At 47.7% G+C, this 25832-nt stretch overlaps 1 protein-coding gene across 11 annotated transcripts in view; it reads right to left on the bottom strand.

Annotated features, from left to right (window-relative positions):
- Snx29 (sorting nexin 29) overlaps positions 1 to 25832 on the bottom strand; it is a 436235-nt gene that overhangs the window by 301685 nt on the left and 108718 nt on the right. For all 11 annotated transcript variants that reach the window (XM_006522666.3, XM_006522668.4, XM_006522669.4 and 8 more), the window contains 2 exons: positions 12183 to 12246; positions 9903 to 10031 (listed from right to left, as the gene is read on the bottom strand). In XM_006522666.3, the coding sequence (XP_006522729.1) occupies positions 9903 to 10031; positions 12183 to 12246 (193 nt within the window). The remainder of the gene's footprint in view (positions 1 to 9902; positions 10032 to 12182; positions 12247 to 25832) is intronic.

Below are 25832 nucleotides of genomic sequence, written 5' to 3'. Positions count from 1 at the left end.
CCACCCCTCTTCAATTTAAACACATAGGCTCACGCAGCCATGCTCTGTTCATTTCTAACTGATAAAGCTTACCACAAAACAGCTGCTCTTTGAAGAGTTAACAAATGAACAAGGTAAACTACAGAGCCTGGAAGAACTCCGGCAGCACCAGACTACAGGTGAGCAGTTTCCACTGAGACAGATCTTTGCCTATCCTGATGCTTGGGCCTAACACACAAGTCCCGACTTATACATGGATTCCCCTGCTCTCAGCTGCAAGTTAGGGACCTGGGGCTGCTGCTGAGCATGGAGCAAAGGTGGGACTCTCAGCTCATCACACCAGACAAGTGACTCGTCCAGTAGCCTGAATGAGGGAGGCAGAGGGAAGGGTGACTGGACACAGTAGGTGCTCAGAAGATCACGTGGGGAATCAGGTCAAGAGGATGACTAAACATACATTCTGCAGTGTTTCTGCCAATGGTCCTGAGAAAAAGGACAAGGGAAAAGGCTGAGGCAGGGATTCTCTTGGTGGCAATGCTGCCCCCTTCAGGTGTGGGATAAGTAGGCATGCCTGGCGGCATAGTCAGGCCAAAATGTAGAGTAGGCTGAAGACACCATTCCTTCTGAGAGGCTGGGGCAGTACACAGTGCTGGCTCGGCCTCCTAGGGCCATCTGTAGGAGACTGGTGTAGAATCTGAACCTGGAGCCGCCTCTCACAGATGCTGACAGCCCTTCTCCTCTGGGGTCTGCTGCACTCTGCATTTTCATTCCGTATTTGCTATAAACAGCCACTCTGGTCCTCCCTCTCTATGTGCAAGCTGTGGACCAGGAAGTGCTTTATAAGCTGTGGGTTGGGCCTTATTCGCCAGATACTGAGGCCTAGTGAGGAAGTCTGAGTCTTTGCTCTAGTTTAGAGACCTGTCTTGCTCACTTCCGTACTGGAGTGACTCAGCACTTTCTGCTTAAGCCTGCCTTTGCCTAGCTACCACTGATGTAGAATAACTTTATTGGCTCTGTCAGTCACCCTATACCCTACGGCATCCTTCCCCGCCCTCTACATCATCTCACCTCACCAAAAATCCCCACCTCTTTCTTCAACCCTATATAAAGGAAAGACTGCTACAATAAAACAAGTTCCTGCTCTGACAGACTCCCGGCCTGGGTGTGTTTGTTTTGGGCTGCAACAGTCACCATCCCACTCAGCCCTGGAGAGACTAGGCTGGCCCTGCCAGCAGAGAGCTGGCATCTGTGGTTCACTCTGTCCCAGAACTATCCTAACCAATGTAGAACAGAGTCTGCTTCTATTATGAATGGCTTCTTGTTCATTTCTCTTTCACATAAACTATAAGCTAGCTTCCTAAATCACTTGTGTTATATGTATGTTATATTAGTTATGGACATTAGGAGTGTCACCAAGAATGTTTACAAAAAAGGAACAGCAAATCTGCTAGCATGAAGTCCAAAGACGGCAAAATAGATGACTAACAAGGTCACTAGAGGTCACAGTTTGTGAGACATAAACCACAGAAAGCAGCCAGAGGAGGTAGCATAGTGTACTCACTCCTGTCAGATTCCACTGAGGGCTGTCGGCCCAACGCCACTAATACATTAATTTGGAACATCTAAAGCACCTAAATGGGATGGGGAGGAATCACCATGGGAAGTCTACAGTCACTGCTGCCCATCTAGGGAAGTCCTCTCCAGCCCCACACTCACTCCTGCAGTTCAGAAAGGAAAGGATGCCACCTCCTGGATACAGGGAGCGTTGATCTGGGCCTGAGAGCAAGAGATGCCTGCTGCTGGGGAGACGAGGTGAAGTGGCTGGGCACAGCACAGCCATGGTCTGTTACAGATCCTCTAGTCACCATGAGAGAAGATCAAACCTGATAATGAAGCCAACTGCAAGAAAAAGGATAGAGAGATGTGGAGAAACAGGTCTCCTTCACAGCAGGAGTTCCCTAGCCACTCCACTGCCCTTCTTCAGAGGCCTCTAAGTGGGCTTCTGTCATCCATGAATGCTCTCACTAGCTAAAGCTAAAGTAGAAGGGATTTCCAGAAAGCTTCACTTCCCAAATGGTGAGCAAAATAGTCTTGGAACAGGTAACAAGCAAGTCCAAGAGCTCCCTAGAACTGAGCTATAACTAAGAAGAGCCCAGTGGGCATTCCTTGGAGATAACTTGGGTCAGGTCACACCACCACTAGCCCCACAACACTTCCCTCCCTCACCAGACCAACTTCACTGAGACCTATTTGAGCCAGGCATTACGTCAGCGGTAAGAAAAACCAGGTGAGCACAAGAGCATGCCCCTCCTGAGGAAGCCTCTGGCCTAAATTTGAGCCTTTGGTGGCAGTACGCTATTGTCACTGCTAGTAGTAACTGTTGTGCAATGCTGGTGCCTGAGCATGAGCACCACGGAGAGCCCTTACCTGGGTAGGTCAGGAGATGCTGGACACAACCTTCTGCTGATGAATGTTCTTAAAGTGACAAGAAACAGAAACCCAACTCCAGTTCATCTCAAGAGCAGTGGGGATTCATCAGCCCACACTGTGAGAAGGTCCAGAGAGGCCTTCAAGAGTAGGTTGGAGCCGGGCGGTGGTGGCGCACACCTTTAATCCCAGCACTTGGGAGGCAGAGGCAGGTGGATTTCTGAGTTCAAGGCCAGCCTGGTCTACAGAGTGAGTTCCAGGACAGCTGGGGCTATACAGAGAAACCCTGTCTTGAAACAAACAAACAAACAAACAAAAAGAGTAGGTTGGCCCAGCATCCCAGTGAATCCTGAAACCCAGCTCTCTTGCCCACCGCTCCTCATTTGAGTGCCTGCATACCCTCACCCTATGCTGTCTTCCCTCATGAGAACACAATGGCCAAGGCAGCTCTAGGCTTCATACCCCAACAGAAAGTTACCCAGAAGAGAGAGCCATCCAACAGACAAGAGATGAGCTCCCACCAAAGTTCTGAAGACCCACCCCTGTCTCCATGGCAAAATTAGACCACATGTCATTTCTGAAACAGTCTAGGAACCCTGCAGCAATCTTGCTGGAAGGAGATGGAATTACCTTGACCAAATTAGATATGTTAGACCTGAGCTGGAACCCGGAAAATGTCAGTTTCTGCCACTCCTGTGTAACTTTAATGCTTTCAAATCCTTTTTAATGATGGTTCTTAAACACTTTAACCTCTCTTACAGCCCACCACTCACCAGAGGTAGTGGGAAAGAAAGGATATGAGGGGCGGGCTTATGGACCTGTTTAGAAAGGTTCTTTGGAGCAACTCCCATCTGTGTTATCTAGAAATAGCAGTTCAGTTCACAGGTCAGCAGCAGCAGCTTGCTCTACTCACAAACACTTCACAGACATACAGCAGTCCAGGTTGGTAGCGTCGAGATAACAAACACAAATCAGCAGCAGTGGCGCTACCTAGCAGAGACAGCCAGGCCTCAGCCTCTGCACAAGTCAGCAGGAGGCACCAGGGCCAACAGGAATGCCAGGAAAAGTTCTCAGCTGTGCCAATCTCAGTGAAATGAAGATCAGCAAAGCGAGACCACCAAGTGAGTCCTTTTTATACCCTCCAAACATCCCGTGTCCTCCCCGGGTCTTGCCTCAGCACATGCATCTGTCTCAAAAGTCACTGCCAATCAGTCTGCAGAAGCGGCAAAAAGCCGCAGCACACCACCAGAAGTTGCTTGGTGCATATCTCTCTATGGAGTCCTGACAAATGGAGTTCAACTATACAATGTAAGGCAGACCAATACATGCGTGTTGTTAGCAAAGAATCTTTCATCATGTGTCCTTTAACAGGATTACTTTAGCAGAACATCCTTTCTCCTGTGTCTGCTTCAGCATAACTTTCCTTCATGAGTCTGCCTTGGCCTTTCACCTATGTCCACTTCAATGAAACATTCCTTCATGTGTTTGCCTTAGCAACACAAGTGACTTTCCAAAGAACCCTTAAGTTTCCACTTCACCTGGCTGCCCTGGAACTTGATCTGTAGACCAGGCTGGCCTCAAACTCTGATCCACCTGCCTCTGCCTCCTGAATGCTGGGATTAAAGGCATACACCACTACTCCTGGATTTAGAAATATGTATCTTTTGATAGATATATGCCAGAGCCAAAAGAAAGAGAGGGTCAGCCCACTGGACTAAGTGCTTGGCAGATACATGTCAAGACAGAACATCCCCTATGACCTTGTCCCAGAAAGCAGAGTCTATAGTTCTCTGATAACCAACAGAAAAAGGCAGAGCTTGAGCCTTGACAGACAATATAAGATTTAGAGCTTTTATTGAAAGCCAAAAGTCTCGACAGACAGAGATGCCAGACAGGATCTGAGCAGGGCACTGAGGTCCCTGTTTTGCCTTCCCTGTATAGGCCCACACCCTAAAAGTTGTGCCATGAGGACCTCAATCTCACACATAGACATCATTGTGAAGATCTCACTGGCTACCAGCCCAGCAGGAACAATAAACAAGAGGGTACATACTGACCAAGCAGGGCTGGCACACCCAAGGAAGCTGACCTCCAAATGGAGGCCAGTGTCAAAGGCTTCAAGATGCTTTGGACAAAGAAAGGACTCCAACACCCAGGTCAGACCCAGAGTCTAGAACTATCAACAGCCAAGGCACCAACCAGAACGCTTGTCCACACCCTTGGGCTGTCAAGAGGATGACAGATGTACTTAAGCCCAGAAAAACCACAGTCCACCGTTTGCCCCTAACATACAAACATGAACCCTTCGTTAGAACATGGTAAAAATGAGAGAAAGCCAACACAATCTGGATAAAGCAACAAAGATTGGCAGGTGAAAAGTAGCTCAGAAAGGCTGGGTTCAGCAGCTCAGGTGCCACCCTCAGGAAGAGCTGCACCCCTCTCCTTCTACTGTGTGTGCATTCATGCACTGGGTTAGAATCTTTCCTCAAAGGAACAAAGACCCACCAACTCCCAGGTTCCCTCTCGTCCAGGCAAGAATGCTGAACCTTGCTCTCAGCACATCAGCCACACACATTAGCTAGACTCCATCATGGTGGCCAAGGAATGAAGCAGCAGAGTGACACTAGCATGAATAGCCAGGAAGGAGGAAGAGCCACTGGTGGAGTGTGAGGGTCTAGCCGGCTGGGTCATGGATGCTGAGGGAGCTGATTGAATCTCAATTCTGGGTGTTTGAGGTGTTTCCTGGAGAGCCAGCATCTGAATTAGTGGACCAGGCTGGGACCTTATCAGGACAACCAGGTGCCATCCTTGCACTGAGGACTCCAAACAAAACAAAGGAACCAGGGAAGGTCAATGCTCTCTCTGCCTGACTTCTGGAGCCAGGGGTGGTCCTCTCCTGCCCTGGGGCTCCTAGCTGTCAGCCTGGACCCAGGCCTTCAGACCACATCACTGGATTTCCCAGGCTGCCACTTGCAGACAAGGTTAGGTAAACTCCCTGGCACGCAAGTCATATGAAATCAATACCTCAGGACCTCAGAAAACCATGTGGTTTTCTGGAAAGGTACAGACATCCTATTGGCCCTGCTTCTCTTGAGATCCCTGAAGTATCAGGAGGAAGCTGAAACCTGGAGATGGTGGTGGGCAGCTTTTGAAATGGTCCCCACTGACTCTGATCCTGATAGTCATCCCTAGTGTCATGGCTTCCCACACTGCCGGGCTGTTCTGTGTATCTATAGAACTCAGCGTGCTCTCCAAGGTGACAGAAACCTCGAGACCTCCACCTGGAGCATGTTCTTTCTCTATGGGAGCCACATTGAACAGCCTACAGAAACCTTCAGATTAAGGACCCTAGGCCTCTTATTGACAGACAGACAGACAGACAGAAGACACCAGCCCCTAGTCTGAGACAAGCCTGAGTACACCAACTCTAGCCAGCAACTCAACTTCTACCTCCTGAAAGACCCCTCCCCATCCATTCGCAGACACCTCACTCCCAGAAATCGTGGAAAATTCTAAACACTTGCTGTTTCTGGAGACCAAATTAAGAGATGATTTATCACACAAGAGACAGCTAGCATGATGAGCAGAGATAGAAAATTGTCCTTAGAGTGACCCAATGACTTTGACCCTGTTCTCTAATTGGGAGACTCAATCCCTGATGCAGTAGCAATGCTGAGAGGTGGCCCTTAGGAACTGGGCAGGGGCTGGCGAGATGGCACAGCAGCTACTTACGGCTTTTCCAAAAGACCCAAATTTAGGTCCCAGTACCCATGGGGAGGAAAGGAACTCAAGTTCGAGGGCTCCAATGCCTTCTGACCTCCACTGGCACTAGAAATACACTTGGTGCACAGACACACACAAAAGCAAAATATTGAGACACGTAAAAATTTAAGTAATTTTTTAAAGAACTGATCAGGTTACAAGGGCTCCGCCCTCATCCACCACGGCTTAGTACTAAACATGTCTGTTACAAGAGCAGCTCCTCGGCCTCTTTCCTCCCACTCTCCATGATGTGATGGCTTCCATTGCATTCTGACATGCCAGGAGGCCCCTGAAGGTACAGCCCCTCAACCCTAGCCTTCCCAGCTTCTAGAACTATGAGGCAGTTATTTCTGTCCTGTTCCGCAAGACCAGAGACTTCCTTCAAAGGGACTTCTCATGTAAATGTAGTCTTCTCTTCTCTAACATCTGTCTCCCAGCTGGAAGTAAGTCAATGAATTATTTAGAGATGTGACTTACACAGCCTCACTGCACCTGATTATAGTGCTGCCCATCAGGAGTGAGTGGCAGCCGGGCCCAGGAAAGCTCTGCACAAGTTACACGCCCTTGGTCTTTGTTGAGCCATAGCAGAAGCTGAAAGTCATTAACTTTGAGCAAAAGGAATAAGCAAATGCTAAATCTGCAGCGTGTGTTTGTTTCACCACCAAGCACGCAAGGCTGGTGAAACACGTGCGCACACGCATGAACTCTCATCGGGTGCTTAGAACAGACTGTGCTCTTCTGAGCCTGACTAGCCTAGCTTTTCATCCTTCATCTGTTGCTATTAGAATGCACCTTTGATTAGACAAGGTTTCAGTTAACTAATTAATAAAAAGTGATGGTAGTTAGCATGTATTATCTTCATACAAAGCATATTTTCTGAAGCAAAAATGGTCTCTCATGGTCTCTTTTTATCCATGTGATAATTCATTCAAGTTTTCTTTCTCCCATTTTACAAATAAAGACATTTAAAGAGGTTAGGAGCTCACCTAAGGTCACCTAACTAACACGCTGGCCCCTAAGTCCAATGCCAGAAACTGTACCCTAAACCACTAAGCCACCTGTGTTATAGATCTTGCCACCTGAGCTGGAGAGTGGGGTCAGGGGTTAGAAGAGGGGGCCAGCACATACATGAGCCTCAGCCTATGATAGTCACTCCCCCATGGTGACTGTAGCACACAGCCCTTCTAGCTACCAAGCAACAAGTGACTGAGCAGACCCACTCGCCCGCCAGTGTGGCCAGCTGCTCAGGGGGGTTTCTCCCACTTTCTCTTTTTGAAGAATTTGTCTGTTCTACAGATGTCCTTCCACCTGCAAACTGCCAACTTCCAAGTGCCTGAAACAGTTCTTGCATAACTGGGAAGACTTCACATTATAAACCTCGGTCTCTATCCCATGTGTAGCATAAATTGTTCTCTGGGATTACCACAGCTAAAAAGAGCACTCAATATAAAACACGCACAGCAGCTTGTCAATCGTCTCAAGACTCCAGCAGCCTTCCTCCTCTGTCCACGTCAGTGGATAGGACCATCCTCTCCCACACAGGTGAGGAAGAAGCTGAGCAAGTCACCCAGAAACACAATTTCCAGGAATGGAGCCAGGGCTAAGCTGACTCCTAACACAAGCCAACACAATGAAGGGACCATAGCCCTATCCTGTTACGATGTTCAAAGCCAGTGTCTCTGAAGACTTGAGTCATCGAGCCAGGATACACCACAGAGCTCCAGTGAGGTCACGTGAGATGGAAGACCAGTGAAGAAATGCACAATAGGAACTAATTACTCTACTTCTGACTACCTCTGACCTGGCTCTGATGTCCTAGAGCAGGGCTTCTCAGCCTTCCTAATGCTGTGACCCTTTGATACAGTTTCTCAGGAGGTGGTGACCCCCATACACACACAACATTAAATTATTTTTGTTGCTACTTCATAACTGTAATTTTACCACTACTATGAATCATAATGTAAAAGGCTGTATTTTCTGATGGTCTTAGTTGACCTCTGTGAAAAGGGTAGTTAGAATGCCCCACCAAAGGGGTCATGGCCCACAGGTTGTTAGGATGCAAAGAGAAGAAGCTCAAAGAATGGAATGTAGAAAGGAGGTCACAGGACTGTGCTGAATTACAGGAACATGAAAAGTACTCACGCCACATCACCGAACACAGCCTCTGGACATACCCCAAAGAACCACCAATGTTAGTGTTTTAGCATGAAATGTCCCCCACAGGATCACGTGTTTAGTACTGGGTCCCCAGGTGTGGGAGGTGTGGGGAGGTTATAGAACCTTTAGAGTACAGTCTAGGAAAAAGAAGTGGGTCTTGGTACATTTCTGGTACCAATGTGAGCCCTCTGCTTTCTGTCTGCTGCGGTGATGTCAGCAGCCACATTACCACTTCCTGTCTGCTGTGGTGATGTCAGCAGCCACATTACCACTTCCTGTCTGCTGTGGTGATGTCAGCAGCCACATTACCACTTCCTGTCTGCTGTGGTGATGTTAGTTCTTCCCTAAGTGGCATCTGTCAGATAGATGTTTTGTCACAGTAGACGCTGCTCACGTCACCGAAAATGGGGAAAACTGGGAACAGTCCAAGTGCTAAACTGACCAATTAGTGTGGTCAATTTAATATGCTACATTAGTTCAATGAAATACCACACACAGGTCTACACAAACGGCTAACCTCAAACTGCCTTACAGTAAGAGGTGGCAGGGGAGACAAGATGAGGAACGATGGGGAGTCAGCCGCACATGCAGGGGATATGCATGCCCACAGGAGAATGCACTCAGGAAAAAGAATGGTGCTCTCATAGGAGGTGGGAATTTTAATTCATCATGTTTTATCTAATAAGATATAAATGACATCACAGAAAAAATAATTAGTGCCTCTTAAAATAAGCTTAGTAACATTTATAATTATAGAAATGCTCTTGAAAAATGACCCACCAGCCTAATTTTTCTCCTGTAATATTATAAGACCCGAAACCTTGCTCCCACAAGAAGAGCTGGGAGCAGCACCATTTACCGCAATGCTGTGGGGCCCATTCAGCTCAGTACCTGTGAAGGACACAGCCTGCACATGCCTGCACTCTGACCAGCAAGTCCAGAACCGCTTCCAGCAAACACACTCAAGTGGGAACACAGTGGCAGACACTCAGGTTATGCACCGGGAAGTATCACAGAAGACAAAATGTCCTTACTGTCCACTACGAGCAGACTGGTTAACCCAATCCTAATACAGTCAGGCCAGAACACACCAGGAGCTACTAGAAAGAAGATGGCAACCCTGGGCACACCCCTCCAGAACCTGCCTGGAATGTAGTGTGAAGAAGAGGGGAAGAATACTCATATGTACATAAATCTGCCTCGTGCACACGGAATCCCGGGATTGGCTATGGTTAAGACAGCAGGGAGCAAACTGAGGGGCAGGAAAGGGAAAACACCCAGCAGTTAACCTCCTGACTCACACATGCATGTGTGTCCCTCATTCAAACAAGTGCGTCAGGTGAAAATGCACAACTGTAGCTTCCTTTGGTACTCCCTTTCTGGTTTTCTAGAAGTATGAATGAGCTGTGCTGGCACATGCTTGCAATCCCTGCACTTGGAGACCAAGGCAGGAGGATGCCAAGTGTGAGGCCTGCCTGGGCACCATGCACAGCAAGGCCTTTCTTCAGAGACAAATGGGAAAGAAGGTGTGTGTGGGATTGGCTCACATTCTTGCCTCCCCGCCTGGCCCCGTCTACCTGGCCAGTGCCTGGACCTTTGTGGCATGGCGCTCCTGCTGTTCTGTCACCTTCCGCCTCAGGGCATCCACCTCTTGCCGGAGCGCTGCTGAGTGCTCCATCTCACCGTCAAGGAGATTCCGCAGTGACCTGCAAAAGAGGGCCCCACCGTTCAGAGGCTGTGCATCCATCCCACCCAGATCAAGGCTCATCACTGCCCACAGGCTCTGCACCAACTCAATGCACTTATACCTTAGCTAAGCTGATATTAGCAGACAGCAAACAAAAGCCAAGAGCCTGAGCCCTGGGCAGGTACCTGTGGTAAGACGCTGAGTCCCTGTTCCTGGGATAGTTGAGATCAAGGGAAACAAGGAGGTAGCAAATGCCAAGGAGGTGCTCTTAAGGACACTCCAGTCAAAGGTGTAGCAACTCTGACACACCTCAGTGGGTAAGAGATCTTACAGATGGAGGGTTTCCTAACAGGCCAACTGAATACTCTGCAGAAGAGAAGCACAGAACACCTGCTTGGACTCGATGACAGCGGTCTCTTCCTGCTTCCACTGCTGCCCATAGAGTGCACCAGGACCCACGGTCCACTGCCACCACCATGAAAACCAGTGTGCATGGAGTGGTTATGGAGTACATACTAACACAGCACAGGGTAAGCTGGCATGCATGGCATCCTATGGGGTACATTTTAGCACAGCATTACCTTAGATCCGAATACTTTTTAGCTTTTATAGCATGCCTATTTGCATATACATTTCTACCCCAGAAAGTGACCAGGGGTAGCAGTAATAGGAAGGATCACAAGTTACCACCCTAAGGTAAATCAGGTATGGCTCTGCTTCACTGCACCTAAATGGCTATTTCTAGAAACCCAACTGTGATGTGTTTACAGGCCACATGCAGAGGGTGTCTGCTGTGAATATCAGGATGTATCAGATACACCAAGCCCCACAGTGCCCCGCTGCCACCGAGCTCTCCAAGAGCTTGGAGAGGAGTCTCCTCCTGAAGCATGCCACCCCCTGACAGAAATACCATGGGGGATTCTATCTGGGAAGAAGAAATCAGCATACAGTAGCTGTCATTCTTCCCAAGGGAAGGTGACTCCACGGCTTCTTCCGAGAGAATTGCTCCAGCTGGAAGAACGAGCCTCGCAGAAAATGAGCCTGGCAGTGGAGAGAAGTCTTGGGTGGGAGTTTGTGTGAGGTGGAAATGGCACTGTCTACACCTCTCTTAATAAGAGCCTCTTCTGCTTTAGAAATTATGCTTCTTTGCCTTCATCTGTCTCCATGAAGAACAGCAAGCAGCTTGTCAACTAGACCTGAAATAAGGTCTCAGTGAGAGCCGGAGATGCTGCTGTCACCAGGAAAGGACAGGAGGTAGCTTGAACACACAGGTGACCCCTCTGCACACCTCCCTGAGTCAGGCAGCCTACTGGCGCCCACAGATTTTTGTGAATAATCTCGGGCAAGCCTGCCACTAGCCACCCCAGCCTCAGCACAGACTCTGGAGGGGAGAATGATCAACTTCAGACATTCACGTGGTGGCACCTGGTAGTTTCTAGTATGGATTTCAATAGGGAACGAAGAGAAAATTAAGAAAACACTCTGCCTCTTGGAGTGGGTTTTGGCCAAATTTAAAAAATCCAAATGTCATGTCGCCCCTAGTAGCCCTAATTTGAGTGGAACTGGAACACAGAATATAAATCCTTAGTTAAAGGTCACTTCAAGGATGTTTTATAGGCAGGGAGATGGACAGAAGTGGTGTGGCATATGTTCTTGAGATGATAAAGCTACTCTAAGACTGACCATGGTAATGGCTGCATATAACTGGGAATATATGAAAAGCCACTGAAGTGTGTGTGTGTGTGTGTGTGTGTGTGTGTGTGTGTGTGTGTGTATCAGTGAGGGCTGTCACTGGAGGCCCCTCCTCCACATCCTTCTTTTCCGAAGGTAACACTAGTGTTTCTGCTTGTCTAGCCCCCTTGCTTATATGCAAGCCATAGCAAGTCTACTGAAATGCTCCATTCAACAAAAGTAAGAAATCTGGTACGATCCCAGCATCCATGTCAGGCGACTAAACACTACCTGTAAATCTTGCTTCGTGGCATCCAGTCCCCTCTCTGGCCTACACATACAGACATGCACATGCGTGCGCGCGCACACACACAAGAATTTAAAGCAATAGTAAGGTAAGAAGTTGTCAGTCACACACAGCTATGGCAACAAGGCACCACTGTCTCCATTCATACTCTCCTGGGAACAGAAATGAATGACAGCTGTGATATCACAGTACCCATTCTCTTCTTCCAATTCATCCTTTCTGTTCATCATGGCCACGATGGCTTGGCGCAGTTCATCTGAAAAGGAAAGCAAAGGCAATATTTGTGAGCAAATTATCCCAGCCAAGCTGTCCCCTGAAGCTTGTCCGCAGTACATGCCATTACATATGGCATGTTTAGGTAAATTCCCTGTTCCCTAGAGAGAATTCTTTTACAGCCTCAGAGACTCAATGGGCTCAACTGTCACCTTCATCCACCACACAAACAGAAGGACAATGTGAGATGAGAACCAATTCTATGTTGGGAGGAAGGGTGTTCCCAATTCTTTGGGAACACACTCAGCTTGTAATTTCTGAGTACTTTCCCAAGGCTCTGTTTCTGGACAACATCTGTCGTGAACAGTGATTTATTGCCTCATACAGATGTTCATGAGCCCAGACAGCAGATCAGGCAGTACTGAACTCCATGCTTGCATAAAGACAGTCCATCATTAGTAAACATCTGGCTCTCTACACTGCCTCCTGAGGTTAGCATACAGCTGACATAGGATAACATTCAATACAGAGTGTACACTGCACAAATATTTGAGAAAGCCACTCTACTGACACTTTCCACACAGAAAAAGCATTTGAGGCTAGGGAATGACAATACGCCCCAAATGTCCCACCTCCATCAAGCTTCTCCACTGGTGCTATGCTCACACTGAAGGCATAGCCAGATTCTAGCTACATCTTAAGAGCTGGAGAAGTCAGCATTGTTTCATCTGTCTCCTTGATTTCCCCTTATAGTGTGGCTAGGAAGCACAGGGCCCACATCTAAGAATAGTCTGTGACTACGTCCAAGAACCATGTCCAGAACCAATTACATGAGGTCACAACAGGGGTGCTCAAGGGCTCAGTAGCCAGCTCCATGGTTTAGGACCAGAGGCATTGATGATTCTACCAAATGCCCTCAATTTAAAAATGTCTCACAATACAAAAGGTAGCTAGAAAATGCCTTTCCATAAGAGTTATTAGTAAGAATTAGAGATAACAAGGAGAGGGTGAGGAACAAGAGGAAGGTGCTAATCTGTGGCCTAGTCAAGCATCCCTGAAAAACAGAGACGACTTAGGATAAGGCCTAGGGCAGAAAACTGGCAGGGATGAGCCACTGAGCACCAGTCACACCCTACCTGGAGACACAATGGCCAGGGCTCATATGTCCATTCCCTCATCATCGACCAAGAGCATACTAGGTTCACAGAGCTTCCCAAGCAAAGAGCCAGGCTCCCACCTGATCTGAGGAAGAAGAGGCCTTCCGAAGAAGGCTCTTAATGGGAGGAACAATGACTATCACAAGCCCACGTGAAGCCAAGTCAGTGGTCCCAGCCTCGCTCCAGAATCCTGCCTCTGTGTGGCCTTCCTTCATACAGCAGGGAGCAAGCAGCACCCTTCTCAGCAGACAAGAGTGAGACAGGGGTGTCTTGCAGGCAGTGCCTCTCAAAGGCTGCAGCAGGAAGCACAGAAGGAACTCAAACTGTTGCTAGCACTTAAGAATGTTATTCTAATTAATAAATCTATAGAGGAAAACAAAGCAAGTAATGTCTCCCAGTGCCACTGTGGCAATGAAGGAAAACAGAATCAGACTCGATGTTCTATCAACAGAAGTAGAATAAAGCATTCTAGGCTCAGTCTTCAGGCTAGCCAGGTTAGTGCTGTGGGTACTGTGGACACAGGCTTTGGCTACTCCTCCACCCCAGGACCTTTGAGGATTCTAAATTTTCCTCTAGGCTTTCTTTCCCCCTGGCAAACTTGGCTGAGCCTGAACCACACATGAGCAAAGTGAAGAGATGCTCACAGCCCCATCCGGGGCTAGAAGGCACAAAGTCTGCTAACTCGAGATCCTGCACTGTCTGCCAGCAGCCCTGTCTACTCCTCTCTTCTCCGCAGCAACAGAGCTGGCTGACACTCACGAACTGCTTGTGTGGTACATGAGGAAGGACCAGAGTGCAGTAAATGACGGGGGCACTCACTTCCAGCACCAGTGTACACAGCACAGAGTGGCCTGGAGTAGTTAGGTGAGGTGCTGTCACACTGACAAGCCCTTTGTCCCTCCATGCTGCATTGCTTCTCCCAGAGAGAAAGCTCATCAACAGGAGCACAATCCCAAGCTTCTGCGAGCATCTGTGAGCATCTGTGTCCAACCTCCCTCCCCAGCTCAGCCACAGCCACAGCTTGTGTGGATCAGAGGCCTCCTGGGGGGTCTCCAGATGATCCTGACTGCACTACCGGCACACAACCTGTGGTCAGACCTCCCTTGAAAATGGAAGTTATTACACACAGATTTTATCCAGATTTACTGGTCAGGGTCTCCTACTTACATTCTACAATAACCTAAACTCATCTGCCTAGGCCCTGGTAAGGATGTGTGTGCCTCTTTTGAGAAGCCTCCCTGACTGCCCTTGCCCTACAGCTGCTACTGGCATGAGACTGTGAGTCACCTTGTGTGGTGCTCTGACTAGGAATGGCCCCCATGGACTCTTGTGTTTAAATGTGTGGCTCATAGGGAGTGGCACTATTGGGAAGTGTGGCCTTATTAGAGGAACTATGTTACCCCATAGGTAGGTTTTGAGGTCTCATATATAAGCTCAAGCTATGCCCAGTGTGACAGTTTCCTCCTGCTGCCTTCAGGTTAAGATGTAGAACTCTCAACTCCTCTAGCACATGCCTGCCTGTATACTGTCATGCTTCCCACCATGATAATGGACTAAACCTCTGAAACTATAAGCCAGCCACATTAAGTGTTTTCCTTTATAAGAGTTGCTATAGTCATGATGTGTCTTCACAGCAATAAAAGCCAAACTACGAGACCTTGGTCTTCCCTATGTGCACATAGAATGTTGAAAATAGAATACATACCATCTGCACAACTCAGTTCCAAGGATACCTCCTCAATGCATGTTTAACCAAGGTGTTTGGTTTGATTCCAGAAAGATGAGTGGTCAGGGAGGCTACTCTGATCTAACATCCATACTTCTAAAACCATCAGCGAAACTCCAAGTGATGAATGTCACATTTTCTCTCATATGTGGAATCTAGATTTGTGTGTGTGTGTGTGTGTGTGTGTGTGTGTGTGTGTGTAAGCAGGGTGAGAAGGTGATGAATGCATGCAGCAGAGGGGCTGTTTCAACCGAGGAAGGAGAGCAGCAAACGAAGCTGGGGACGTGGAGGGGATAATGATATATAATTATGCAAATGGCACAATAACACTTATTACATTATATGCTAACTATAAATGAATAAACAATACATACACACAGAAATTCAACGACAATACCAGCACTTTCTATGAAGCTACAAAGTTTCTGCCCAGCAAGCCTTGTTTCTAGTCTCAGCGTCCTGTTGTGGGCAATCAATACCACAGAGCAGGAAACAGATGCTAACAGTCCCTCCAGAATACCCAGTACCTCGTATCTCTACCACCTATGATGGTTGAAATCATCCTGGTGGGCAGATGTGAAGGGCAAGAAGAAGTTCAGATACAGATTCTAGTAGCTTCCATTCCAGAACTAGAAGAAAACCTACAGCACATTGCTAACAATAGGCTCTGGGCCCACTCAGCCACATGTCCCAGGCAACCGTGACAGGTATATGTATTTGCAGACTACAGGCTAGACTTGTGCTTCACTCCCCACAGGATGGCTGGTCTCAAGCACGGGGCAGCCGCTCAGCTTCAGCACTTACAGGAGTTAGTCTCTGTAGTCAGGTACTCCCCTCAAATCCCAGCTCCAGCTGACCTTCTAAGGTCACAGGGTTTAGTGACCTTCTTTGAGAACCTTAAGGATAAAGTGGGATCTTAACAGTCTCAGTTTCATAAAACGTGGTGGCACATACCAGTAACCCCAGGGTTAGGAAGTAGAAACAGCAGGATCAAGAGTTCAAGGCCAAACTTGGCTACATAAAACCCTCTCTCAACAAGAACCAGCCAAACCCAGATACAATCTCACAGAAATACTGTAAGGATTAAATGAGGTAATATGCAAAGAGGTGCCTAGAACACAGTGACATTTATCAGGTACTACTGATGGTTCTCACTGTCCCTTTCCCTTCTTCAATCCAAGGTGGAAACATAGTACCAGTCCTTCATACTGGGCCCCTCTGCAGGAGTTGTGGGCTATACTAGGCTCCTGTGCTCCTTAACCTTGGATGTTAAAAGGAAACTTGAAAATGCTCTCTGTTATAAAGCAGCAGATCAGATAAGAGATTCTCCAAGGGTCAAACAGCATCCAATGGGCAATGTGGGTCAACCAGGCCAGCACTGATGTACCACGAGAAGACTTAGCAAGCATCTGAATCCTGGCACCTGGAGCCAGAAAGGAGGAGTCTGGATGCTGACATTCCAATTTGCAGCTGAATGTTACGTTCTATGGGTGGGTTTTAAAGAACTGGATCCCGAACCACACAGAATATCAACCAGTGGCAGCCACCTCCAGTAACCACAGGGGAGTCTGGCCGAAGCTGGCTGTGCAGACCCCCAATCCTGCTGTGCAGCAGGCACCATGGAGCTGCTGCAGGGCAGCTGAAGCCAATGCAAACCAGCTCCGTCATCCCAGCATGACCACACCTGCTCCACACGCTGTTACCAGCCTCCTGAAGGGAGCCTGCATTTGCACAAACATCAAAGTGATAGACAAGAGTCACAAGTACAGACATGACATGATAGTTATGGCAACCTTTTAAAAAATAAATCCATCCCAGAGCCAGGCAGTGGTGGCGCACGCCTTTAATCCCAGCACTTAGGAGGCAGAGGCAGGCGGATTTCTGACTCCAAGGCCACCCTGGTCTAGAGTGAGTTCCAGGATAGCCAGGGCTACACAGAGAAACCCTGTCTCAGGGGTGGGGGTGGGGGGGAGTCCATTTCAGAGCGAAGGGCTGCCAGCCCAGCACCCCTCCTGCCTTCCATGAGCTTCCACTGGGGAGCAGTGGTGATGGCGGGAAGAGCATGGCTCATAGCTCTAATGTGAACCTCACCCTGCTGCTCTGCTGCCCTCATGCCTTCCAGGCAGCAGTGAGGGAGTGTGGCTTCCATGGGACTTTCCCAGCCCCTAATCCCAAGAGCTTCTGGTGAGCAGAGGCTTTCCCTCCCGAGCACTCTCCTCTCCAACATGGCACAGCTCTTTACTTGTTAGTCCCTAACACCAGGATTCCTGCCTCTTTCCTGAGGCAAAATCTCCAGAAAAACACAAAGCAGGGTCCTGACCACCAGGTTCTGTGAGCTTGGCCATGCCAGGTAGGGCCTCTCGAAGCTGAATGGCCATGGCCACCTCTCAAAAGCAGTTCTCTGCTTGGCTGCAGAAGAGTGAGCAGCAAATGCAGCCAGACACAGGAAAATGTCAGTGTCAACCGTCAGAAATTGATCTGGGATAAAAAGCATTTCCAATCACTGCACAAAGGATGGCTTTGTCTACAAATGCTGCCAAGGCAAGGAACCATTTTGGAAGCAAAAAACAAGACTTCAAGCTCCACTTCTGCTATGAACTGAAATAAGTCCCAGGCAGAACAGTACTTAAATATGGGAAATGAAGCAATCAAAACTATAAATACCTGAGCAAACACTCCTTCCGTTCCTCTCCTGGTCTGGAAGGCACGTAGGAGAGCAGAACAAGCTTGTCAAGCCCAGGCAGGGAATGTAGGTGCCACTCTGGACACCCGAGCCTCGGGCCCCGGCCTCTCAGCTTGCTCAGTGGGAGAGTCTTGGCTAAGACACTAAGGACCGGGCAGGGCAGTGGTCTATGGCCATTCCATGGGGGCCCTGCCCCTCCACCCCCATTCACCCAGTTACATACTGTCTACAGTTGCTTTCACAACATGACAGCATGTGTTGCCCCCACTCTCCACCCTGTCCACCTCAACTCTGCCTCTGCCTTAAATAAGAGATAAAGGGAGCTCTCTGTAGCTATGCATGTGGCCCTGACTCTGGCTACATCCAGACAAGGGACTAGACAGGAGCTTTGGTAAGAGAAAAAGAGGTGGGCCAGTTGTGGTGACCCTCTTCTTTAAAGCCCACACTAGGGAGGGAGAGGGATAGCTCTAGATTAGCTGATCTTTTCCTTCTTCTGACTCTATCAACTGCTCTCCTTCTCGCCTGCCTCTGTGTCTTAGCGCATATTCCTAAACGGCCTATCTGAGCCCCAACTCAGAGCTGCCCTTCAAGCTTCCTCTCAAAGTATCCTCCACCGGTTCACCTTTGCTCTCTCAGGTCTGTGGCAGCTCTAAAGATCACAGACCTGCCCCAGCTTATTTCCAATCCAGTTCCAGACTCTGCTGCCACAGGCCTCCAGCCCATACACACCAGGAAGACACTGGTGACAACTGACTCCAATTGAGCCAATCATCTAGAATTTTCACAAAATGAATGGGCTGTTGTCTAAGACTGCAGAGATAAAGCTAGGTGGAAACAGATGCATCCAGCCAAGGGACCTAGTTCTAAAGCCAGTCAGCAAGGTCCTCGAACTAAAAGCTCATTTGCCCAAAGGCCAAGTTGGCATTGCCATCCTGAAAGGAGAAATGAAACTGCTGGATTCTTGCTATGCTTCTTTAGGCACCAGGTACAGAGACCTAAGTAGGTCAAATGCAAACATTAGTACATAAAGCCCATCAAACAGAGGAGTCATTGGGAGCCCAGAGAAATGGTAAAGTGTCACACATGTGTCAGAGCCCCGCAGTCTCACAGAAGGCCACAGACAATCGAAACTGCAGACCATCTGTATGACTGTCTTGAGCAGTGGCAAGGCCTCCTGATAGACAAAGGAGCCATGACAGCTACCTTAGGGGACAGGAGCAATAGGTCCAGGCTGACTTAAAGAGGTCATGCAGCTACAGGAGACAGGGCAACCATACATACATGCAGCTACAGGAGACAGGGCAACCATACATGCAGCTACAGGAGCCGGGGAAAGCACACATGTGTGTGCCAGGCTCCTTCAAGTCCTAGTGGATCTCTGCCTTTGTCTTCTGAACTGGAAAGGGTCTGCATCCTCCCATTATCAGCTAGACCTTGTTCTTCTAAGGTCTCTCACATATGCACACATCTATTGTCTGGTAGCTATAGCTGTTCAATAATAGCCATCCGAGGATGCCTGGAGCAGCACCTGACCGCAGCACACACTGAGAACTACTGAATAGATCAACGGTCAGGTGAAGAAGTGAATTAACACAACAGTAAATGGTTCACTGTGGCCCACTGCTAAAACCCACCCTCAGCTCCAGGAACTGAGTGTCAAATGGGCTGGACAGAAAAGTCAATTGCCTTTAATAACAAGCTCAAGGCCTCATCCAAGAACACTAAACACTGGGTTCAAAGCTGTAATTTCCTGCCCCGCTGACAGGCATTCAGGCCAAAGTACAGAGTTTGCCATCATGAGTCTGTAGGGTGTGATGCATGCAACAGTGAAGGAGGTGGGGCAGCAGGAAGGGGTGAGACAAGCCTACATGTCAAAGCCATAACCTAAAGTGGATGAGCCAACAAAGCTATGTCCACTCCCCAACCCTAAATGGCCACGGGAACACTCAGTATGATTTCACAAGGCTTAGAAGAGCAAGAACCCACCTCAACACCCAGACGCCTAACAGTGACCAGAGACCCACAGCCCAGAGCCACTGGCCTGCTCACACAAAGGAGCCCATAGCTACTAAGTAAATTGTGGTGTGAGGGGAGGGGATAACCCTGAGGCTAACTGGTCTTAGATCCCTCTTTAAACAGCACTTCTGGATGGGGGTAAGTGTGCACATATACACAGTCACATGTCTGTGCACGTGTGTGTGCACTCACGTGTGCGCACACACACACACTCACATGTGTGCTCCTATATGTGCGGTAAATCTGGCTTTATAAAACATCTTTCCCATAGACTTTCAAGAGCTTTTACAAACACTCCCCCTGAGGCCCATACTTGGCTATATTTAAAGAGCAACTCACAAAACTATGTCTACAGAAATAAAAATGTTCTTCTATGGGTACTTAACCTGTATCATCGTTTTGAATCTAACATCCTACTTTTATATCATTGTCTTCCTACCCACTCCCTTTCCTTATCCACCAGAGAAAGGATAAACTAACCTTAGCTTCAAAATATAACTTGAAAGCAATCTCAGGCCCACTGTACCTTTTTCTGCTGTTTCTTCCTCCTGCAACCTTCCCTGCCTGAGCCCCACCAAGAGCTTCTACTTCAATAAGGAGGGGGAAAAAGAGAAACAAAAGTGTGTCAGGCCAGCTTGCCAGTGCGGAGGTGCCCAGGAGTACCACATGAGGCTGCGCTCCCTCCGTGTGCCCAGCAATGCACACAGCTTCCAGACGATCTCTTCTGGGAGAGAAGGAGGTAGTAGAGTAGACACTCATGTGCACAACACAAAGGAGGAGACAGGCCACACAAGGGTGGGGACTGGTCCTAGGTCATACAGCTAGTAAAGAGAGGGCATAGAGCCCCCCCCCCCCAAGGCAGGCTCCCTAGTCAAACCTATCCCTTGACACACTGGTAGCTGAGTGGTCTCACCCTATCCTATTGTCCCATCCAGCAGTTGGAGGGATCCAGCAATTCTTCCAACTGCTTTCTGTCTGCCTCTAGAAAACCAGAACTGATGAACTCCTGGCCCCATTCAGCTTGAAACAATTGTTTCTGTTTAATCAGAATGCATAAGGGCTTGAGAAACCCATGGCCGCAGGAAGAAAAACATAGGGAAAATGTTAGGCACAGAAGAAAGCCATCTTCCAACTTCCTGAGAAGGCTCCACACTCTCATCACCTCTGTCAGTCACTTCTATACTCTTCCAGACAAGTCTGCCCCATTCCCCATATATATTCACATACAGTATTTGTTTCCAGTGGCATAAAGCACAAGTCTTTAAGGCAGGTGCCCTGAAATTTATGATAGGGGGCTGGAGAGACAGCTCAGTGGTTGAGAGCACTGGCTGCTCTTCCAGAGGACCCAGGTTCAATTCCCAGCAACCACATGGCAGCTGAAAACTGTCAAAAACACCTGTTCCAGGGGATCCAACACCCTCATACAGATATCTATATGCAGCCAAAACACTAATGTACATAGAATAAAAATAAGTAAATAACTAATATAATAAAGATGTGCTTATGAAGAGAAGAGCACAGGCCCTCAAACCCCTGAGCCACAGAAGCCACTTTCTGCCCTGCTCTTCCCTCCCTTGTTAGCACATATAGATTGTGCCTATCCCTTAGTTTGTTATGACAAGGGAAAATCCTGCCACTACAGGCTCCTGTCGTGGTGTCTCCAGGAACAAAGTGGCCACTGAGTTGCATTTTACATGGGAAAATCCCCTTAAACTAAAGGAATAGATTTACTTTTTTCAAATGTGGCTGAGGAGCAAGCATCAGGACTTGAGCTCAGATTCTCAGAATCCATGTAAAGCCAGATAAAATGAGGCAACTCACAGCCATAACCCAGCCCTCCTGTGGCAAGACAGAAGGCAGAGACCACAGAATCCCAGAACTAGCCTGGCATTCAGTGGCCAACAAAAGAGAGGCTGCCTCATATAAGGAAGATGGCAAGCACCAGCACCCAGGATTATCTTCTAGCCTCTACAGGTCACGATGGTGTGTGCACACCTACACACACACACACACACACACACACACACACACACACACACACACACAATCATCACAGCCTGACAATTCACTAAGAATTCAATAAAATCCCTGTCCTTTTCTGCACCAGGCAGCCTGTTTCCCAGATAGTCATTGCTCCCTTTCCTTAACCGCTCTATTCCCAACTACTCTCCAGCCTGAGTTTGTACTCAGGCTTGGTTTTCATCTCTCTAATCACCAGGACAGTTCCCTCAAATTCTGTGTAAGACAGGGCCACCTGGGAAAAGACAGACAAGTATGAGGTCCTTAGAGGGATGTGGGCACAGAGAAAGACCCACTGTCCTCAGTGGGCTGAAGTCAGGCTACCCCCATTTCTGATGGCTCCGAGCAGCTGGAACCTGCTCTTCCCACAGAGCTGAGCCTGAGCTGCTGTTAGCCAATGGTCTTAACATGCAGGCTTTTGGATGACCAGGTTGCGGACCACCACTGTAAAACTCCCTGCTCCAAAGCTGGAGTTCCCGGCCCCTCACCAACTCAGCAATATCAAAGTAATAGGAACATATGCGCCTGGCCTTTCTGCACCACGGCCATCAAACATACAGAGCTGGGAGGGGCCTATGTCAGACACAGAAGCAGCAAAACTTCAAGAAGACAGAATAGCGCAACTTAGCAACCTGGGGCAACTCCCCCAGGAATACTGTGAACCACACGGAGACCTAATGTCCTGTCCTGTCCAACTCAGAAAAGGCTAGAGAAGACAGCACCTAGGTACTGGAAACCAATAGAAGCAGAAACCCAGGCTTAGGGGCATTTCTGCCACTTAATATTTTACACATATGTATTTTATTCATTACACACACACACACACACACACAGAGAGAGAGAGTCTAGTCTCTGTATAAAAAAAATCAAGAAATACTTATATAAATTAAGAAAATTAAATAAGATATTTTTCTTTTAAGAAAAAAAGTCTTCTACTTTACTACCTAAAGTTTAAAAAAAAAAAATAGGCAGTTCAGCTTTATAGAAGTATTTAGTAGACTAAAACCAGGATACTTTAAGGATGCTTAGAGACAATAGAAACAACAGTATTGTGAGGCTACTTATAAAGGGAGATGGCATAATTTGTTTTTCTTTTTTAGCAGGGCAGCTTCCCTAGGATAGCACCCAGGGGCAGGAAAGGAGAGCCCCTCCCCTCAGACGTCACTCCTCCAGCCCTGGGACAGCACAGAAAGGCAGAGCAGAAAGTGGCACACTCTGACGGATTGGGTAGAAGTTCTCCAGTCTGGCAGGTCGCACATTCCTCTGCTCTGCAGAGCTCTGACCAGGGGCCATCACTGTTGCTTTGTTGTTGTTGTTGTTGTTGTTGTTGTTGTTTAATGCTTCTCATCAGAGGCCAATGTACAGCCAAGTTTGGGAAGCACAGAAGCAGGGTCTCAGAAGAGGAGGGCTTGATACAGCTCATAGTTGAGGTGAGAGCTGTTACCTATATTTATAAGTTCCTACAGTGGGTCAGAGTAACCAACAGACATTGTCTCAGTCAGTCTTCTGAACAATCCTCAAAGACTGGGGCTGTTTCCACTTTTCAGAAAAACAGACTGAGGCTCAATGAGAAGTAGGTCAGAGTCACAGAAGGAAGTGAAGGCCCTTGCTGACCACAGAGGGTAGTCAGATGGAGGAGGCCCCTGCCCTTGGTCCTCTAAAGGACTTCCTCTGGGAGAAATTTGCAATGTTGACATATGTACCCTGTTATGGTTTGGACCTTAATTCACCCCAAAGTCTTAAGTGTTGATGGCTTGGTCCAGAGTGCAACTGCTGGTAGGTTCTGGACCCTCTGGGAGGTAAAGTCTAGATGACACAAGTTTAGTAACCAAGGCACATGCCTTGAAGGGATCCTGGCGCCCTAATGCCTTTCTTCCTTGCTCTCTCCTTGTTCCCCAGATTCTCACCTACAGGTGAGCAGCTTCCTGCACTTCAAGCTCCCACTCCAGCACTGTACCTGGCCCAAAAACTACAGTCAACCAACCGAATTTAATGAAACTTTTGAAACAATAACCCCAAATTAACCATTTCTTCACCATGTTTTTAATTCAACAGCTAGTATTTCATTCAAATAGCAGACTCATTATACATGGTCCAAGAGCATTCAAATAAAAAATCAGATGTTACACTGAAACTAATGGAAGAGAAAGTGGGGGAAGAGCCTTAAACACATGGGCACAGGAGAAATTTTCCTGGACAAAGCACCAATGGCTTATGCTCTAAGATCAAGAATTAACAAATAGGACCTCATAAAATTGCAAAACTCCTGCAAGGCAAAGGACACTGTCAATAGGACAAAACAGCAACCAACAGATTGGGAAAAGATCTTTACCAGTCCTACATCTGATGGAGGGCTAATATCCAATATACACAAAGAACTCAAGAAGTTAGACCCCAGGGAACCAAATAACCCTATTTAAAAATGGGGTACAGAGCTAAACAAAGAATCCTCAACTGAGGAATACCGGATGGCTGAGAAGCACCTAAAGAAATGTTCAACATCCTTAGTCATCAGGGAAATGCAAATCAAAACAACCCTGAGATTCCACCTCACACCAGTCAAAATGGCTAAGATCAAAAACTCAGACCAAACATGGTAGCACACGCCTTTAATCCCAGCACTCAGGAGGCAGAAACAGGCGGATTTCTGAGTTCGAGGCCAGCTCGGTCTACAGAGTGAGTTCCAGGACAGCCAGGGCTATACAGAGAAACCCTGTCTCCAAAAAAAAAAAAAAAAAGCCTCAGCAGATGCTGGTAAGGATGTGGAGAAAGAGGAACACTCCTCCATTGCTGGTGGGATTGCAAGCTTGTACAACCACTCTGGAAATCAGTCTGGTGGTTCCTTAGTAAATTGGACATAGTACTACCTGAGGTCCCAACATGTAACAAGGACACATGCTCCACTATGTTCATAGCAGCCTTATTTATAATAGCCAGAAGTTGGGAAGAACCCAGATGTCCCTCAACAGAGGAATGGATACAGAAAATGTGGTACATTTACACAATGGAGTACTACTCAGCTATTAAAAACAATGACTTCAGGCTGTAGAGATGGCTCAGCAGGTAAGAGCACTGACTTGTGGCACATTTACATTTAGACCACTGGACCTTTGGGTTTTGTATCCGCCTGCGGCCGCACGAACTGGGTTCCTCAGTGGGAGGCCGGAGCTGTAAGGGAGGAAAGGTGAGAGAAGAGACCAAAGGTCCTGACTTAAAATCCCAGCAACCATATGGTGGCTCACAACCATCCGTAATGAGATCTGACGCCCTCTTCTGGTGTGTTTAAAGACAGCTACAGTGTACTTATATATAATAAATAAATCTTTTTAAAAAAACAAAAACAAACAAAAAACAATAACTTCATGAAATTCTTAGGCAAATGGATGGAACGAGAAAGTATCATCCTGAGTGAGGTAACCCAGTCACAAAAGAATACATATGGTATGCACTCACTGATAAATGGATATTTGCCCAAAAGCTTTGGAATACCCAAGATACAATTCACAGACCACATGAAGAAATGTATTGAATATATATTGTGGCTTTGGTCTGATTGGGAATAAGGGGTGCTATGAGGGCTGGTTAGCCAAAGACAGGCAACTAAGGTTTCTGAACTATATTAATCTAAGACAGAGGTGCCCAGAGGCCGTGGTTTATTCATAATAGCACCATAAAGTCATGTTTGTGCAAAGTAAACACAAGGAAGCTGCAATACCTCCTTGACTGATAAGAATAATTCATAGAAAACCTAGTCCCAAGCCAGGCACGGCCGACAGCCACCATAATTCCCAGGCAGGTCCATGGAGCATAAATAAATTTTATGCCCCAATCCAGCTAATTTTTATTATATATTTAGGGAGGAATTGTAGCCTCCCCAGCCGTGAGCAGACTGATTCAGACCTTGCTGGAACTGTGAATGAGACCACCTAGGGTGGAGTCTTCGGACCATGATGGCTCTATTGTTCTGTCACCTGCACTGCTCTTCTCCAAGAAGCTGCTACCCACCGAGAGGCTGAACCTGTCTTCCT

Source organism: Mus musculus, chromosome 16 (assembly GCF_000001635.26).
Source record: "Mus musculus strain C57BL/6J chromosome 16, GRCm38.p6 C57BL/6J".
In the NCBI taxonomy this organism is placed as follows: domain Eukaryota; kingdom Metazoa; phylum Chordata; class Mammalia; order Rodentia; family Muridae; genus Mus; species Mus musculus.
This window is presented reverse-complemented; position numbering and strand designations above follow the sequence as displayed.